This window comes from Meleagris gallopavo, chromosome 11 (assembly GCF_905368555.1).
Source record: "Meleagris gallopavo chromosome 11, MGAL_WU_HG_1.1, whole genome shotgun sequence".
Taxonomy (NCBI): Eukaryota; Metazoa; Chordata; class Aves; order Galliformes; family Phasianidae; genus Meleagris; species Meleagris gallopavo.
Window position 1 is genome coordinate 19,080,759 of NC_139414.1, and position 19,396 is coordinate 19,100,154.

General features: G+C 47.0%; 1 protein-coding gene across 6 annotated transcripts in view; it reads left to right on the forward strand.

Annotated features, from left to right (window-relative positions):
- Positions 1 to 19,396, forward strand: part of TNIK (TRAF2 and NCK interacting kinase) — a 139,212-nt gene that overhangs the window by 99,613 nt on the left and 20,203 nt on the right. For 2 of the 6 annotated variants that reach the window (XM_085233408.1, XM_085233412.1), the window contains exons 13-20: positions 923 to 1,033; positions 1,494 to 1,580; positions 3,055 to 3,255; positions 7,913 to 8,077; positions 9,976 to 10,215; positions 12,482 to 12,588; positions 15,224 to 15,387; positions 16,676 to 16,773. In XM_085233408.1, coding sequence (XP_085089534.1) covers positions 923 to 1,033; positions 1,494 to 1,580; positions 3,055 to 3,255; positions 7,913 to 8,077; positions 9,976 to 10,215; positions 12,482 to 12,588; positions 15,224 to 15,387; positions 16,676 to 16,773 — 1,173 coding nt within the window. The remainder of the gene's footprint in view (positions 1 to 922; positions 1,034 to 1,493; positions 1,581 to 3,054; positions 3,256 to 7,912; positions 8,078 to 9,975; positions 10,216 to 12,481; positions 12,589 to 15,223; positions 15,388 to 16,675; positions 16,774 to 19,396) is intronic. The other 4 variants (XM_085233409.1, XM_085233411.1, XM_085233413.1 and 1 more) reach the window with 4 other exon arrangements.

A 19,396-nucleotide genomic window follows, 5' to 3' on the forward strand; every position in this document is an offset into this window, starting at 1 on the left:
AAGGGAGAAACAAGGCCTTGGTCCGTGCTTCTGTGGGTCGCCTCCCCATGAGCACTGTATGTGTGTCTCTGCACCCAGAGGAGGAGCTACGCTGGCCGCAGTCCCTGGCAGCTGCTGGTTGCATTTGAGTGCCCTCTGCTGATGAGCTGGCTGTGGCCATGCAGAGCTGCCTGCTGCCTTGGTGGCTGGAGCGTGCCTGTGGCTCCCAAATCCCTGAAGAGAGCAGTTTGGGTGTCCCTAAGCTGCAGCCTTGGAGGGATGCCTTGAAGGGGAGAAAAATCACGAGTCACATCTTGATAACTCTGAAGTAAGGAGAAGTCCATCTTCCCCATGCAGTTCACATCAGAAGCATGGGAGCAGGTGGTAGATTGTCATCACTCTGAGATGCCCCATATTGCTGCTGGCTAGGACATGACAGAGCCAAATGAGAGGGATCATGGGCCAGGAAGTGGGCAGGGGCAGGGTAAGCCCCCGTTGCACTTGTTCTGTGATTGCAAATGATTCAGCCTGTTGCTAGCTAATTATTTTCAGTATGGGCATGCGATGAGCCTGCGATTCCCCCCCTTGCAAGCAGCATTGTGGCCAGACTGGAGCAGTACATCCTTACAGAGCCCTATTGATTGCAGGGGAAGAGGCTGTAAGTATGTGAGCCTTTGTCATAAAAAGCAGTTTGATCTTCAGCAACTTGGTCAATGGCCTTCTTTTCCTTAGCAGATAACATGACTGGCAGATAAGAATCAAGAAAAGAGAAAAACCCTTGGATTTGGGATCTTCTGCGTGTTAGGTTTTGGTCTCAGCAAGCATAAGAGGGACGTGTTGCCTTCTTAGCATCCCCCCCAAACCTTGGAAGTGGCTTTGTGGGGCTGTGAGATGAGGGGACACACCCATGTTGGTGGCTGACCTGTGCCCTTTGCCCCTGCAGCAGCAGCGGCGGGAGAAGGAGCTGCGCAAGCAGCAGGAGCGGGAGCAGCGGCGGCACTACGAGGAGCAGATGAGGCGGGAGGAGGAGCGGCGGCGTGCCGAGCACGAGCAGGTAGTGTGGGCCCTCACCCTCAGTGCGTGCCTCTTGCTCTAATGAGATAAAAGGCCCGTCTTCTTATGAGCACTCCTGTTTCTTCCCCGCTTTCGCCACTGGAGAGGAAATGGTTTAATTGTTAGCGCTGTGCGCGTCGCTTCCTGCTGTCCTAATTGATTTCTGTGCGGATCCACAACCTGCCTGCAGGTTGGGGATGCTTGGTGAGGGGTTTTCCCACCCTCCTGTCCCCAGGGTGGGGTTCTGCACTGCCCACGGTGAACGTTGGCCATTTCCCAGCAGTTTTAGCTCATTGCCCTCAGAAGTCCCTGGGCTCTTTGGGTACCCAGTCCGGTTGATCAGTGCCAGCACGTGGGTGGGATGGATTTGGGTGCCCACCACATTGCTCTTCCTCTTGCAAAACACTGCCTCTTTCACCTTCTCTCTCTTTTTCCTTTGATCTTTGCTGCCATGTGTCCAGGAGTACATCAGGCGACAGTTAGAGGAGGAGCAGAGACAGTTAGAGATCCTGCAGCAGCAGTTGTTGCAGGAACAAGCACTACTTCTGGTAAATGGGACACCCCGTCCCTGCTTGATGCTTCCTGCCCGCATGCACTCACACCCCCTGCATGCCTCCCACCATGCTGAGGCGTGGACCAGCAAGCTGTGACGAGCATACAACCACCCCTCCAGCCCCACACCAGCATGCCAAGCTCCCCGTGTCCCCCATGCCTTTGGCCTCCCTCAGAGGAGCAGGTCTGGATGCAGCATGGCCCTATTTGTTTCCCCACCACGTTTATGGCTGTTAGCAGCATGCTGGAGTATGATGGAGCTGTAACATAACTGCACTGGGCAAACCCACGCTGTGATGTGGGTTTTAATGTTTTGTGTGAATGCTTCTATCTTAATTCCCTCGCAGGAACACCGTGCAGTCCCTCTCGTGACATTTTCTTTTTTTGTTGTTTAATTATTTCTTGGAACAATTCTTTCAAAATGCCTTTAGCTGTTATACTCTCTCTGTGTTTACTTTTAATCTATACGGATTATTATTTGTCCCCCTATTGAATTTACTTAGGGAAAAGCAAAACCCTCACACAAGCCTGTGCTTTTTAAAAAGGCCTTCTCAAAAGTTGTTAATGATTTAGTCATTAAACCTTACAGAGCTGTAGGGATTCAGGAAGATCATACTGTTGGCTCTGCTGTGCTGCCATTGACACCAACAATAAATTAGTCCTACAAAGTGCTCCACAGACTCAGCTTTGGCTGGGGTTTTTATGAACTAATGGTGTTTGGCACCTCATTGCATTGATCCTTTGTTCTCCTCATCCAGAAAAATCTGGGCAAAATCAATGGTAATTTATAAGCCCTGTGAGCAAGTTATTTTATCTAATTGGCTTCTGTTTGGGATTGGCAGAGGGATGTCCATGCTGACCTCATGTTTCCGACGTAGATTGGAAGCCTCCCCCAGCAGCTTGGCACTCTGTGCCTCTGCAGACCAACTTTCCCTGTGCCTCAAGGCACAGCTGTAGGTTGTCAAAAGCTGCAATCTCTGAGGTGCCTCCCACCTTCTCTGATGAGCACTGCAGCCACCAAGGGACTTGGGTGACCCATGAGCAGCACCTGACCCTGCTGGAGGAGGTTGCCCAGGTCCCTGGTCAGGCTGCTGTTTGGCAGAGTTGCACAGGTTTTGTGTAGATGTTGGAGCCATCAGCAGGTTGTGCAGGGTTTTTCTGGTGATGCAGCACTGCCACTTTCTGTTCCCATGTAGAAAATGGAGGCAGAGAGATCTACTAAATGCAAAATCCAGTGCAGGGTTTAAAACTCCGGATTTGTTGGCTGTGTCCTCTGAACTGTCTCTTCTCCGGGGTGCTTTACAGCCCACACTCCAGAGTCTTTGGATTTATAGGGCTTTGCAAGAAAACAGCTTTTCAGATGCTTGGGCCCAGCTTTCTACCCAAAAGATAAAGCTGCACTTTGCTGTCCCGCATCGACATGCTCGCTGGGCACCGTGCAGCCGTGTCACTGTGCTTTCTTCTGGGTAGGAGTATAAGCGCAAGCAGCTGGAGGAGCAGAGGCAAGCAGAGCGGCTGCAGAGGCAGCTCCAACAGGAGCGGGACTACCTGGTGTCCCTGCAGCAGCAGCAGCAGCAGCAGCGGCAGGACCAGAGACCAGCGGAGAAGAAACCGCTCTACCATTACAAAGAAGGGATAAATGCCAGTGAGAAACCAGCGTGGGCCAAGGAGGTAGGCATGAGTGGAGAGTGCGTGTCATGCTTGCAGTTGGATTCTTACCCAGCACTGTGCTGGGTAAGAGATTTTTCCATGAGCGTGTGCAAGGAGACGAAATCTCCTTGAGGGATTCAGCCATAGTGCACGGCTACGTGCCAGCAAGGAGCCTGGGCAACTGTTGTAGCTTCTGTGTTTGCCTGAGAAGGGGCAGCTGCTGGCCAGTGCTGAGAGGTGGTTGTGGGTGCACTCAGAGTGCTAATTCAGCTTCCCATAATCAGAGAACAGACAGCTTTTTCTCCCATGCTGAGGGCTTTATCTCTAGGGATTGCTCTTCTTTTGTGATTTTCAGGAATAGAAGCCACATTGCTGATTTTCTCCCCATCAAAAAGACAGAATTGTTATAACCATTGTGAGATCTTGAATATTAATTATTGCCTGACTGAATCGTCTTGAAAAGATGAAGACGTGCATTGTCTGCAGTGCAGTGTCAGAATCACACGCGAACATTTTCTTTCTCCTTAATCTCTTTGTGGTGGCTCCATTAAGACGGGTGCCCACTCTTGTTTTTAATTTTTCTAAAATTCTTTGGGTTTAGTTGGTTTAATTTTGTAACTCTCCTCCTCCACAAAAAGGTCGATTAATAATTCACCCATTCTTCCTACTGAGCAGGGCCACTGCTGTGCTGCCAAAAGTCTGGCACTCTTTGGTCTTGGCGGAGTTAATGGGGTTTTGAGAACTCTTTTCTCTTCTTTATACTCCCTTTGTTTCTTCTTCATTCCCTTCTGATTCAATATTCAGAGTCTTTTGATGGCAACCAAACATATTTTCACAGACTTGCAGGATTATTCTGTAGCCTTTCATGTGGAAGAAGGGATTTGGTAGGTGGTCAAGACATTCCTGCCTAAGGCCAGATGTGCCATACAGCACAGCACCAAACTGCCTCTGGCAGGAGAGACTTCCACCTTGGTGGTGCTTCTGCAGCTTTCTGCAAAGCAGGGGATCTTCTTCATCCCCAGTAGTGTTAAGAGTAAGTAGTAGGCAGGAAAAAGAGAATAAACTCTTTCTTTGCCTAGATTTACATAAATCGTTTAGAACATTACTGAAGTGTACCTCTGGCACTGTCATTGAAACTATTACAAAGATTTATGAAGAGGAATCTTTTTCTATGATGAAGAAGAAAAGTGTTGGGTTTGGCTTTCGATTTCAAACACCAAGGCCCATTTCTTTTATTCTGTGAGTGAATTGTTGTTTTGATGTCATCACTTGAAGTGGGGCATTGGGAACTACAATGCAAATAGGAATGGTAGAAAGTGCCTTTGCTGAAATCATAGGAAAGACAAGGCTTCCCGTTGTGCTGGAACATCTCCAGCTTCCACCAATTAGCTGTCCAAACCATTTGTTCTTTACCTTTGTCATTCTGTCCAGTTTCAGTGAAATGCTCAAAGGAATGATTGTGCCATCTTTGGGCTCTTGGGAACAGTAGTTTGGTGTACTGCCTTGTAGTGCACCCTTGGGAACTTCCCAAAACTACTCCTCTGTCCTCCATACCCTGTTTTATCTACTTCATATGCTCCCAGTTTTAGCACAGTTAAGCTACTTTGCTGTTTGTATTGAAGTACCTTTCTTACTGCCTGTACTCAAGTCCATCTTGTGCTGATACCTGCGTACCATGGTGGCTGCTGTAGTTGAGCTGTTCTAGTACCCAATCCATATGTGCTAATGTAATGGAAATATTTGGTTTCCTATTGGAACAGGGACAAGACAAGTCTGGACACAGGCAATCTCATCTGTATACCTATACAGCAAACCACCACATCAAGGCAGGCTTCTTCAATGTCATTTCTCTCTGCTTGTATTTCTGCCAGTCTGACCACCCTGAGCGGTATGAATCCAGGTGGACACACAGGCAGTGGTAGCAGCCTTGGCACAACTTACTAGAGGCTTTGCAGCAGGTGGGATGTCACCCTTTAAATGGCCAGCAAGTGTTCTTCATGTCAGGTTGTTTGGATGGGAGAGGTTCAAGAAGGAGTCTGCAAGCTGTTCCCTGTGCCAGGAGTGCTCAGTGTGTGATTTCTGGAGGCTCCAGGGAGCCTGTTGGGATATTCACTGATGATCTTGTTTTTATGATCTTTCTTCTCAAGTCTTCTCTCTCAGGAGTCTGGTCACCACATCTGAGTTCTCTTGCCATGGACCCATCCATTTTTCCTATTTCTCTCTCATATAATTATTTATCCACAGCACATCCAAGAGATTCTTCTTTTTGTGCCATACAAAATAGTCTGATCAAGTAGTCTTCACTGCCATGCATGGATGCATATCCTCATCTGCTGTCATCCCTTCTTCCTGCAGGTGTGAAGGATTATCCACTGGAAGTTAACTTGGGATGTAGCTTGAGTTCTGTCCCAGGCCTGGCCTGCTTACCCACACAGATCTCTTGTAATTAAGGACTAGCTGGGCCATTTCAGACATCATGTTGGGACCCTCTGATGATCCAGCCAGAGACATCATATCAGCACTGTAAGCAGTGTTACTGTAATTAGCATCTGTCTCCATTACTGACTGTTCTGTTACGGGCAAGCAGTTGCTGGTCAGAATGATGCAGATAGCTAATTTCTCAGTGACAGACTACTTGCAGCATGTTCAGCTGAAGGGCAGGTTTGGGCCAATACATGCCATGATGACCATGCACGAGGGGGACACGTTCAGTCAGACATTTTCCAAGCAGTGGCCTGGCCCTGCATTGCTTTCCCACCACACAGTCTTTAGGAGCCCAGCACAAGCCAGGCTGTTTTCTGCAGCAAGCCAGCATGGCTGAGCTCCTCCATCTGTCCCTGTGGCTTTTGTTCTTCTCATGCTTTGAAGCTGCATGTTAAAGCAACAGCTTCCACTGAGGCCTGCACAACAGCTACTAGGGGGAGGATCTTGAGTTATACAGGGGATAGCTGGAACTGGAGCGATGATGAATTCCTACAGAGCTCAGCACTGCAGAACGATGCTTTTTTCTCCCTCTGCTTGATGATGAAGCTGATAAAGCTCCATACAACACGACTGGAGAGTCCCAAGAGCTTCATCCGCTGAGCTAGTGAAACAAAGTGCTGTCAAGGAGGCTTGGCAGTGGGAAAACCAAGTGCCTTTCTCCTCCCCGGTACACAGTCATCTCCATTTCATTTCTCTCCTGCCTTCTCCCCCACACAAGCTTTGAAGTCCTCCAAAATCAGCCACACATTATGGCTTGGCATTCTGCTGGAGAGCTCCTGCAAGCAGCCAGAGGACATACCAATGGCACTGTCTTCAGCTGTTGTTGTTTGTGCCAAGATTGGCTGATAAGCAGATTGCTGGACTGAGCCTTCAGCCCAGCATTCATGCTGCTGCTCCCTTGTTCAGAGGAAGTTCTCCTTTCCACTCTACTCTGCTGTCTGTCCTTATGTCTGCTCCCATGGGCATCTCTGAACTGAGCTGTGCCCAGCCTCTGACCGTAGATGGGCAGTGCCTGGGGGAAGCTGTGATGTCCTCTTGGGACACTGCCATGGCCCAGCTGGTCCCAGAGAGCTAGAAAAGAAAGCATCTATAACACCTTTTACCTGAATTTTACTCTTTCTTCTCCTTTGAAAGAGGAAAAGATTCATGTTATCAATATAGAATTCTCCTTTTTGCTTCATGAATATTTGCTTAGAGCAGAGCTGTGGTTCTTTCCAAGCTAACTTGCTCTATGAGTCGCTTTTCAACATGACATTGTAACAAAGATAATTAAGACATGCTAAGGGTATTTAACACATTAATGACATGTAAATGAAACTATACATCAGATCTCTGGTTGAGGAATCAAAAATTCTTCATAGTGTACAGTGTATGAATATCAATGCATATGGTCTAATTGTGGCATTACCCAGATCGCACACTTATCTGGGCTACCTGAAGACATTGTGTTTCCATCAAGATTTGCTGAGAGCACTGGGCTTTGTTTTTATTTCTGTATCTGTAATGGAGGGTTTTTTCCTTCTCTACATGACAAGATGCCAGACTCAGTAAATTCAGATCAAAGCCAGCCATTTTCTGGCTGCCATGTTTATTCTTTTATTCAGATCAAACAGCAGCGGTCCTCATGGTGCTCATAGTAGTGAAAGAGAAGGGTCCCCTGGCTTGCAGATACATTGAAGAAGAAATAAGAAACAAATGTGGAAGCACTTTTCTGAGGCATGCTGCCTCGTCCTGGAGCTTTAATTTTCCATTTCACGCTCAGAAATGAATTATGCACATGAAATACAAATAGTCATTTTGGAGTCTTTAAAATGCATTATTTGCACAATCTGCTGGGTATCAGGAGTCCCCTAATCGTACAATACCCAGATATATCTAAAGAGTAAAGAGCTTCCTATAGATTTGCATACCTCAGCTTTCAGTTTAAAATGGCCCTTTATGGAACTTCCTTACCTTTTAGAAGCTGGAGGTTCCTTTTAGGTTTCCTGATGGTATTGCTTGCCTGCAGCAGCAGGTTGTCGGAGCTGAGCTGTGTTCAGCTTCAGGTGAATGTAGCAGGACCACGGGGACCCCAGTCTGTGCCCATATAAAAACCCAGTACAACCATTTCTTCAAATCAAAGTTGAGTTTTTCACATAAACCGAGCAACCACAATTCATCAAATAACCAGTCAGTCTCACCCCTCCTACTGCAGGTGGAGGAGCGCTCCCGACTCAACCGACAGAGCTCGCCGGCGATGCCACACAAGGTGGCCAACAGGATTTCAGATCCCAACCTGCCTCCTCGCTCAGAGTCCTTTAGTATTAGCAGTGTGCAGCCGGCGCGGACCCCACCCCTGCTCAGACCCGTGGACCCGCAGGTAATGGAGCTTCCCCTCACTGGTGCCCATACAGCACCCAGGATGCCAGGGGTGCCGATCAGGTAAAAGGAAAAGTAGTATTAAAATAGTGTCTTGCTCTGTGATGTCTTAGCCCGAAGCGTATTTGTGAGGTAGAGCAGCATCTGCATTCATGAGTTGATCCTCGTCACCTTCATGCGTTAGAAACATCACGCTGGTTAATACCTTCCTTTGAAGCATCAGGTCCTGGTTACTGCCAGAAACAAGCTGGAGGACTGAGAGGAACTGCTGGTCTGATCCAGTGCAGCAGTCGCTCTCTTCCTCTTTGAATCTGTTTTATTAAAGGACTGAAACCACAGTGCTTGGTACAAAAACCCAGGGCACTTTGATGCTGGGCATCATCAGAAGGAGGTTTTACTTTCTTTGTCACTTCAGTTCGGGGGTTTTGTTTCTTTTTTCCATTGAGTTAACATCAGTCACAAACGCATCTGGAGAAGGCATAGATCACCATGACCATTACAGTGGAGGAGAATTGTGCTTTTAAGTTACCCTAGTTGCAAGGTCTGTTAGTAGGCTTCTGCAGCAAGTTGGAGCATCAGTGCTTGCTCTGGGTTGGCCACGGGAAGTGCCCCCACAGGTGTGCAGACGTGAGCAGGCTCATTTCAGGGAGTACAGAGCCTTTCCTCCACATTCAGGTGGGCTTTCTATGGGAAAATGTGGAAATAAAGGGCCATCTACGTGGAGTATGTGCTCCTGTAATTCAGTAGTACAGCAGCTACTTCAAGCAAAACACATGCTGGAAAGCCCTTAAATGGAAAGCTCTTTCTTCTCCAATGAATATGCATGCTGTATGCATCATAGACATTGGGAAGTGGGTAAAACTCCACTTTGCAGACTTCTCAGTAATGTTTCTGATTAACCAAACATTTCCTAATTTCAAGCCTGGAAATATTTTTCAGGGATTTTTTTCGTGACCAATATTGTCAACAGGTATAAAGGCTTTTGTTTGACAATAAAATAGCAGTGAAAAAGCTGCTTGAAACTCAGAAATCCATGTAAATACGTGTGTCTGTGCACATGTGCATGCATGTCCATGCATAAATAGGCATGTATGTAAAAATGTCACGCTTACCCTGAAATACTAATTACAAATCTGCTGTAGCAAGGAAAAGGTCATTGTAGATATCACAGGGTTCTGGGAAGAAGCTCTGATTTCATAAACTCAAATGCTGTGAATGTTTCTGATTTTCCAAACCAGATGTCAGCATTCCTTTCATTCACTCATAAGCCTTAGATCTGTAGATCTGATCTAAGGGATGGGATTTGTAGCCTTACAGAAACTCATGCCTCAAGATTTATTTTTAAGCCATTTATGCCTCGGAATTCCTCAAGCTTTTTTTTTTTTTTTTTTTTGTAACTATTATTTCCTATTGTTTCTCTTTTTTAATTATTATTCTTAATAAGGAAATTCCATGCCAAATATCATCAGCACAACCCTAGTTACCAGGTGTAGGAGCTTGACATTGGGCTTACGGTGGGTGCAGCCCAAGGCGTGCATGGCCTTGTTTCATGTGTGTGAGCTGCCCGAGGCGCCCTGCCTGCACTCCTTCAGTGCTGCTGTGAGTAAATGCCGTGTCCCACTGCCTGTGCAGAGCTGAGACGTGGCTCTGACTGCGGCATTTCCCCATTTCCAAACGCTAAGCATGATTTTTAACGGTTCTTGCATTGAAGTGATGTAAATCAGAAGTTCCTGAAACCAAGGCAGTGCTGATCTCAAACCAAGGGGGCTTTTTTAGTGCATCCAAAGTGCTAATCAATTTTTTTTTTTTTCCTAAAAATCGCATTTTTGATTTTTCTCTTTTTGATCCGCTTTTTTTTTCCATTTTGTACTGATAGTTCTGTTTTGACTTGGTGCTTAGATTCCACATCTGGTCACTGTGAAATCCCAAGGAAGCTCCTTGTCTGGGTCTCAGTCACTGCATGAACAGCCTGCAAAGGGGATGGCTGGGTTTCAGGAGGCTCTGACGGTGACCTCTCACCGCACTGAGATGCCAAGGCAGAACTCGGACCCCACCTCAGAAAACCCTCCTCTGCCCCCTCGCATTGAAAAGTTTGACCGAAGTTCTTGGTTACGGCAGGAGGAAGACATTCCACCAAAGGTAACACTATTGCTCCTCGCTTTCAGCACATCAGAGAGCCATCCCAGAGCTGGTCCCTGCAGGACTGGGCTGACACCAGTCCTCTTTGCCAGCCAGTGGAGCTGCGCTTTGGCGCTGTGCTCAGCACCTCTGGCCAAGCTCACCCCTGTGGGTCTGCAGCAAGGATTGACCCTGCAGATTTTGCATGAGCTGCAGAGACGTTGGGAGCTGCTTTTGGGTGCACGCACAGCACTGCAAAATAGCATTGCCCTCCAGCAAAGAAAGTTCTCGAGCCCGGACCAAGGCCAAAACAAATCAATTTCTCCTTGCCCTAAGAAAAAAAAAAAAAGCAACCTTCTGTTTAAATAGAATTATAGGATCATAAAATTTGTCATGCTCAATAAGAAGGGTCCTTTTGGTCCAGCATTGTGCCTCCTGTTGCAATCAATATTTGATGGAAGACTTGTAAGGGCTCCAGCAGCTCTGTACCTTCATTGACATGATGGCAGTATCTGGCAGTACCTCTTTAATTAAGAGTCTTCTGGCTCAGTTTTTCAATTGCATTGTTTATACACCTTCATTTTGAATGAATTGCAACTTGGCAGTTAGAATTCCCCTTATAGTTAATCAGCTCTTAGCCTGGAGGATTTTTTGAGAGGAAAAAATTATTACAAATTGATAAGCGACAGTGAGGCAGATAGTATTTGTGATTGAGAGGCAGTTTTTCTGTATAGTAACAAGCAAGTGGCTTCCATCAAAAGACCAGATACCAGGTAAGCCTCTGTGCAAGGGATTTATGGCAGTGTGTTGTATGGTGGTAATACCATTCCTGCTTTGTGTACTAGCAAGGGATAAGGTGCATCAGTGCTGAGACAAAAGGAAAAGCAAGCCAGCGGCTCCAGTTTTCTCATGCCTTGCTCCTCAGTAGTGCAGAAGGGTAACTAACGTTCTTAACCCAATTTCTAAAAGTCCCTTGCAGTTTGAGAGTGGCTAGATTGGAAACAGCAGCGTGTGGTGCTGCTTTCGCCTTCAGACTTCTCAGAACAGCGTCTCTTCTCATCGCAGTAACGCACTGCTGAGGGGGTCTGTGGAAGGGGGTTGGTTTTGGACACCACGCGGTGTATCTCCCCTGAGATGAGAAGGTAGGGACTGTGGAAAGGTCTCCAGGCGGAGTGGTATTTCGCACTTGGGGCTGTCACATTGCCAGTCATACTCGCAAGGAGTCTGGCTTCACGTTTTACTGACTGAAATCACTTTGGTGTGTTTCTCACCGGGAACAAAAGGATTGCCACGTGAGATGGGGCCGGCAGCCTCTGTGGTCCAGGGTCTTGTTTCTGCCAGTGTTTGTGACTGGATGCTTCAGAGGAAGGTAACAGAAGCTGCACGGCCCTGACTGCCGAGTAACCTGTCCAGAGCAGAGGTGGCTTTCTAATGGGATGTGTTGTAGCTGGTTGTGCTGCAGCATACAGAGCTCTCTCTCCCTAAGTCTTTTTAGCTTGTCTAACATAACTGTGTGTCTGTTCTCCATAAAAATCCTTAATTCTTTTTGCTGAGCCCTTGGCCTTGCCAGTAGCTGGTGAGTATTGCTGTGCCCCTCCTTGCTGGCCTCTAGCACCTGGGTGACTCCATGCGATGCCACAGCGATGTCTGAGCTCCCAGGTGTGGGGATTGGTGGCCTGGCCTTCGTGTCTGGGGTTAGGAGCTGTACCAAACCTAGGCTGTGTTGGGGTTTCCAGAGGCTGTGTTTGCCATGAGCCGTCGTGCCTCGAGCGCCTGGCAGCCAGCGGGCTTGGCTTGGCAGAAGGGGCCGCCTGGTTGGAGTGAGAGCCTTAGATGGCTCTGTTTGGATCCTTCTGCTACCAATTCTCATTTGTCCACCAGTCGACATTTTCTCCCTGCTGGCATGTGTTACATCTGAACTAGAGCCTCTAAATTCCCCACTGTGAGTGCCAAAATGCTTAAGTCTGAATTTTACCTTCAAAGTGACATCTGGGTTTTGTTAGGTGTAGACCATCTCTATGTGCATGCATGCATTCAGCCTCTGGAGAAGGCACTTAGTGGGGCAGCAGGGCTGCAGTGTGCTGCTCCTCAGCACCTCCCTTCTGGCTCAAGCTGTGCCTGGTCAGAGCTGAGAGCTTGATAGTTTATAATTGCTGTGAATACTGCACCAGTGGGAAATCAGATATAAATCAGGTCTTATGGAAATGTCGAAGGCCGGTCTCTCGGATGCGTGAGCAGCAGCCTGCCCTGGCCTTGGTTGGTGATGAATGTCTCCCTTCTTTCCCAGGTGCCTCAGCGAACCACTTCCATATCCCCGGCGCTGGCAAGGAAGAACTCCCCAGGCAATGGCAGTGCCCTAGGACCCAGGCTGGGCTCCCAGCCCATCCGGGCAAGGTATGGTCAGCACCATGTGACAGACAGTGGTGATCCTGTGCTGCTTCTTCCTGCAGTCACCTGGCTGAAAGCCCAAGCAGGTCCCCCTGGGCTGGTAGGATGCCTGCATCCTTGCTGGGCTTCAGCTTTCCTTTGGCCAGCTAGCAGAAAGCAAGAGTTTTGCAATGTTTTTGTTACAGCTGTGGTGGGCAAGGTTTCCATCAGTGTTTTGTGTTAAAAGCTGTGCGTGCGTAAGATTCCCATGGGTTTTTCTCCCTTTTAGCTAACTGTAAGATGTTCCTCGGCACTGTAGGGTTTGTATCTGGATGCTGTGTCTGTTGCTTTGAAGTTTGACCATTCTCTTTGAGTTGAAGAAGATTTGGGCTGTCCAGGCATCACTTCTTGCCTACAAAGGAGCCCATGTAGTTGTAAGCCAGTGGGGAGATCACAGTAATACATACCATAAATTTCCTACTCATCAGCTTTTTACAAATAATGACTGAGGAATGTGACCAAGGAACGAGCAGTAATACTTTTTGTTGAGAGCTGGACCTTCGGGCATAGGTCAAGGAATAAATTCCATTTGGCTTTCTGGGATGCCCATGCCCATGACATTGAAATGTCACTGAGAAGGACAGAGAAGACTCTGAAGCTTCTTCCCCACTTCTCTTACCACATTTAGCTCAGATATGTTGTGGAGTGCATTCTGGAGGGTCACTCTCCCAGCACTGAGGAAGGATAGGGAAATCCACTGAAGAGCCATCCCTGAACATGTTTAATGAGCAGAGCAGTTAACAGGCTCTTCTCAGAATGGGACTGAAAAAACATAGCTTAATCGTGGAAAAACTTGGCTCTGATTTGCAGAGCATTGTGGGCAGATCTGTAAACCTTGAACAGGATAAGTGTGTTGTATGTAGCCTTGCATGATGGAGCTCAAAGTCTGCATTGTGTATCAGCAAGCCTGCCAGCAGCAGCCTCAAGTAGCTTTCAGGGGTAGCAGAAGGAGAAAGTATCTTTTTTGTTGTTCTATTCTTAAATTAATAAAGCATTCATATCATGGATATTCATGTTTATTGCTCAAGGCTGAAGCATTTTGTTTTCTTGAGAACGTTGTTCTTTTAATAAGCTGCCTGAAGGACAGCGTAAAATCTGGTGTTATGTTGGATTGAGTAGTCCTATTATGTGATGGCATTGAAGGGAAAAATAAGTTTGAGATTGCAGAAGTCAAGCTGAAGGTCACCTCGTGTTCCCACAGTCCCCCCATCCCAGTCCTGGTGGGTGCAGGTTGCCACTGATTGCCAAAGTTTGCAAGTCCATCTCATGAGTTAATTGAGCTGAGGATATGCCAGCTGTACAGCATGAGCTGGAAGACATCAGTTTGATGAAAATTGAAAGTGATTAGGATGCTGCCCTGTCCATTAAACTAAGTGTTCAGTGAAATGATTTCACATTTCATTTCTCTCGCAGTAAAGTACCATTTCTCTAATTTTCCTTTCTAAACACCTCTTCTGTTTGCTCTTAATTCCTTAATTACCTTCCTACGTAAATGCTGTAAAAATCTGCTTTCTGTTCTTTGTTACTCTATTGCAACAACTGGGGGGCATTTCCAGGCACAGAGGGATATGCTCTTGCTCTGCTCACTATAATGCATGCCTGTGTCGATACAAAATGACAGGCAGTGATTTTATATACTGTTCATGCTAAACAATGTCCAAACGATTCTGCCAGCAACCCAGTGATGGCTTTGCACAGTCCAACAATTTTGCACCGTGCTGGTCATTCTCTGAAAGCTCTGAGTGATGCAGTGTGCACACACTGCGTGCTTTGTTCTTCATGTTCAGAGCTCTGAGTGCAGCTGCATTGCACAGCATGGCAGCAGTACAGTGGGATTTGTATGTCCACGAGGTCGTAAGTGAACTCAGTGGAGAAAACTTTCTGTACATTTTTAACGAGACTTTGAATAATAAGAGCATTTAACAGAAATATTACATAAAAACGAATTGCATAACTGCACAAACTTGTCAACTCAGTGCCAAGTAAGAGTTAAGTTTCCTAAAGGCTCCTGATACCATGAGAGATATTAGTCACTGTGTGACGAGGAGGCATTTTCTTCAAGACTTCTATATGTGCACAGGGGGGAAAGAAATCAAGGAAGAAAATGCTTGAAGTGGGTAACTTGTGCAAGTGTGAAGTGAAGCCATCAAACTCCTGAAGTGTGCCTAAGTGGCAAAAGTGATCTGCAGCCTTGTTGCAAATTTGAGATACTTGCTTCAGAAAAAAATAGCTGTCTAGCAGCCATTTGCAAATTCCTGCTTTTATTCTGGATATTGGTAGTTAATTCAGGTAGCTCCAGCATTGCACTTGTATGGGCTCAAGAGGAGTTTGAAGCAAAGCGGCTTTGAATTTTTTGTGAGAATATAAAACTGCTCTAGATGTTTGTTTCTTCATGGCTGTGATTCAGTGATTCAGTCTGTAAAGGTGTTGGGTCCCTTGTTCTGCTGTCTCTCAAGCTGCCATGGATTTCAGTAGGCTTAGAGGATCAGTAGTTCTGCTTCTTCTCCAGCAGAAAAACTATCTTCTGACCATGCAACTGTCTGGCAGCTGGGGATGGCTCCCAGGTGGCCTCCCTGATGCAGTCTTGTTTGTGCTCCCACAGCAATCCAGACCTGAGGAGGACGGAGCCCATCATTGAGAGCCCTCTGCAGAGGACCAGCAGTGGCAGCTCCTCCAGCTCCAGCACACCCAGCTCCCAGCCCAGCTCCCAGGGCGGCTCCCAGCCGGGCTCCCAGGCTGGCTCCAGCGAGCGCAACAGAGTCAGAGGTGAGGTGGCTTTTTCTGTCAGATGTCCCTTAAAAAAATCAAAGGATTCCTCATTTCTGATGTACTTTGACTAACTTGTAAACGGAGATGCCAGCACTGCCTTCTGCCTGGACGCTGCTGAAGGCACTGCTGCATGCTGATGGCAGCACGGTGCTGCCTTGCTCTACCAAAGTACTGCATTGATGAGTAATTGGTGTAAAAGGAGACAACTTTTGTGCTGTAAGATGAAAAAAAAAAATGAGTTCTGGTTTTCTCTCTTCACTGACCCAAGTTCACATCATGCCAGTTTCTTGGAAATGCGTTTCCACATTGCACGGGTGTATCTTTCTTTGGTTTTGATCTTCATCTTCATGCAAAGAGTGAGGTGGGAGCAGAGGAATAAATCAGCCTGGAAGCTGCTTTCCCTAAAATGCTTTCAGAAAGGAACTGTGTTTACACTGGGTTTATGTTTCTAGTTGAATTGTTTCCTATCATCATGGAGCCATTCTTAAAGATCTTCTCCTCTCCCATTTAATCTCACTAGGAGTTGCTACAGCACAGACAGCCCATTTATCTGCATTTTTGTCACAGCTCTGGAATATAAATCCACAGAACTGAGGAGCATTAAAACAAATGTTGCATCCATGCTTTGAATTTTTTATGACCTGACTGTAAGATGACATGTCTTTTGTTGAAATAATCACTTCTCTAGGTAGTCAGTAAAAGTAATTTATCACTGATTGTCCTTTTCTGTTTGTTTTAGTTTTTGCTAATGAGGAATCCTGTGACGAATAATATCCTAGCAGTGTCAGGTGCTGCAGAGCTTTTAATTTATCACATGCCTTGTCTTTTGCGGAATGAATTTGTTTCTTTGGTAGCAAGAAGAAAGGCAGCAGTGCTGAGAGCAGCCTGTGCATGGAGCCTGAGCTGGGCTTTAATTCTGTTGCTGATGGAAGAAGTCTTATTGCAGCAACAGCCAGACAGAGAGGAGCAGGGGGATTTTTTGAGACAACAGAAGCAAGACAGGGAGACTTCATTAGTTGAGTAGGAAGTGCCCAGTAGCGGGAGATCCGGGCTTGAGATGTCCTTCTCTAGTTTTACCATGGTTTTCCTGCTCGTAACAGGCAATAGCTCAGGAGGGGCTGCAGTGCCCTTGTGCAAGCAGGAGGATGATGAAGCTCCCCTGTGCCCACAGGGATGGCACAGGGCTGGGAGCAGTGTGTGCAGCAGGCAGTGCCCTGGCCAGCGTGCACTTTGCATCCCTGTCAGAGTTTTAGTTTCTCTCTCTCTTTGCTTCCCTTTTGCCCAGGAAACGTCAAACCCGAAGGCTCCCCCGTGCTGTCCCACGAGCCCCCTAAGATCAAGCAGGAAGACAACCGAGATGTGACACGACCAAGCCGACCCGCTGTGAGTCTTAACTTATTCCCTGCAGGAATGTTGCCAGTCGGATTGGCCAGGTGTCCGGCCAGTGCAGTAGTGCAGCTGTGGGGACCCCAAAAAAGAGGCTAATACCACTGCTCCTCCAGCTGAGAGACTCGAAAGCGGCGGTATGGCAAAAGCCTGTGGGAGATTGGAATGCTTTAAGAGAGTGCATGAGTTTGATCAGGAACCCAAGTCTAGGGGAAAGCACTTAAGCCTGTGTTTTCAAACTAAGCAGATGCTTAAGCGCTTTGCTAGATTGGGCCCAGTGTCTGCCTCTGGCACATTGTTGTGTTCCGTACTGCATGGTGCCCCGCAGCGGCCCAGGGGATGCTCCTGCTCGGGAAGGCTGAGTGAGCGGCCCTGACAGCCTTCACAGCTCAAAAACCAGCTGGGTATTGCTTTCTGTACACTCCTGTGTCATTACTGCTAGCAAAGGCCCAGCAAAATCTCATCCAAAGTGTTTCTTTTTGGTTTCATGTTGTTGACATTTGTATTTTAAAACTTCAGAGTCAGCCTAATAACAAAATGAATTTCTACTGCTTCTCTTTTATAATATGTATTAATGTTTTGCTGATGTTGTTCTTTCTTTACACTCCACAGCGTTGAGCTAACAATTCTAATTTTATTTCTAACCTGCTTGCCCTTCCTCTGGCTTTTTCCTGTCCCGATCTGTTTCCTCTGATGCTGATTAATCTTCCCTTACTCACAGAGCTATAAGAAAGCTATAGATGAGGTTAGTGATATCTTTTCTCAGCGGGTCATGCCAATGCGAGGTTGCCTAGCTAGCGCTTAATATCAAACCGGGTTTTCTTGGTGCTGCCGTTCAAAAAGGTGATAATGCCATGTGTTGGGTCAGGTTGGAGATGTTGGTGGGCGCAGCGAGCCTGCCTGCGGGGAGGGGATGGAGCTGTCAGTGCATCCTGCCTGCACACAGGCTGCGCGGAACCCACTGGCAGATGGTGTGAGTGGAGGCCAGGTCTGTGTGAACCTTCATGCTCTCAGCAGCTCCTGCTACCATTGTTCTGCATTTTTATAGAGACCAAGAACAGAGTTTCCTTGTGTCGGTGGAGGGGATCCGGACAGACTGAGCCGCACATCAGATTCTGCTCCCAGCTACTGCCCGCCAGAGCCCGCTGAGTTCAGTGGGCAGATGGAGCTATATTTGAAATGCAGTTTAGGCCCAATTCAAGCGAAGGCACTTGGCAAGTAGAGGAAAACAGAGCAGTGAATCTGGTGAATAATTCACTGTTAGAAACCAGACCATTGGCTGCATCGAGGGAGCGAGGGAGCTGTCGTGCTTTGTACTGGCTGGGAGTCTCACCCTGCAGTGTAGGTGGGACACAGGCATCACCAGCCCATGAGAAGTGTTTTGGGTGCTTTCTTTATTCTTCCTGCATTGAGGTTTTCTTCTGAGTGTTTAGAAATAACAGAAGGTGGAGGGAAGGGAAGAGGGAAGGAAGAAAAGTGTTGGGAGTGTGAGACAGTGATGCCCTGTTAAATGAGCAGGTCATTGCTAGCAGCTCCATCATATAAAGCGAGGGCCAGATCCTGCTCCGTGTTGAGCATCACTAGCAAAGTGGTTTGAATGTGTTCTACCCTGTGTGGATGGCAGATCAGCTTTCAAGCTGATAGAAAAATAATACAAATGGAGGAGGAGAGCGTGCTGGTTAGTTAACTTGTTCTTCTGGATAAAAAATGAGCAGTGCTTCATGTTTAATGAGGTGCTTTCTTGAGAAAAAAGCATGTCAGTCAGTGTGAGGAAGGCAGCATAGTTAGTATGCTAAATTCAAGTTAAACGAGCTGTATGATTTTGGAAACCAATCTGACTTGATTCCAGCAAATATTAAATCTAAAGACATCTTTGCAATTAAAAGTAATTAAAGAGTACTGATACTGCTAACTTAACATATTATGCCACCTTCAATAATAACATTTCAAACAGATGTGGAGCTACAGAACACTTTATTTCTAATTGTGAGATGTTTTTTGGTCCAAGGGCAACTCAGAGAAGCCATTTAATCCTACAAAGTGCTCATTATCTAGAGAGCATGATAGCATCAAAGAACTAACCATCCCGAGGCAAAGCTCTAACTGGGAACTGTGAGTTATCTGATAGTATTGTCTGGGAGTATTGTTGCTATTAAAGTTCCAAATTAGTTAATAGGAACGAATTAAGCTGATTTTAAAAATATTTGGCTCTCTCCTAATGATGACCAAAGAGTATGTTCGTTTGTCAGCCTGACAGAAGGGTTTCAGCACACCCTGGCTTTTCAGCCTTGGAGAGGTGGTGAGCTTGGTTTGGGGCAGTGCACTTGTGTTGTGGTGCTGCTGAGTGCAGCCCTTGCTCTGAGCAATCCCACCCTGTTTGGTGATAAGGTCTGCTCTGGGAGGAGGCACCTGGAGGACATCAGGCTCTATGTGCAGCCTGGGGTGCCCCACAGGTGGATTTGGGGTGCACCACCAAGCTGGCTAGGCGCTGCCCTCATGCAGGCAGGGAGCTGCCTCTGTGCACATTGAGCAGTGGAAGGTGCAAAGAAGCAGTTTTCGTGGTCCATCCATGTAATAGGGCAGGGCTTAGTGCTACTCCCACAGTGCAGCAGATCTGATT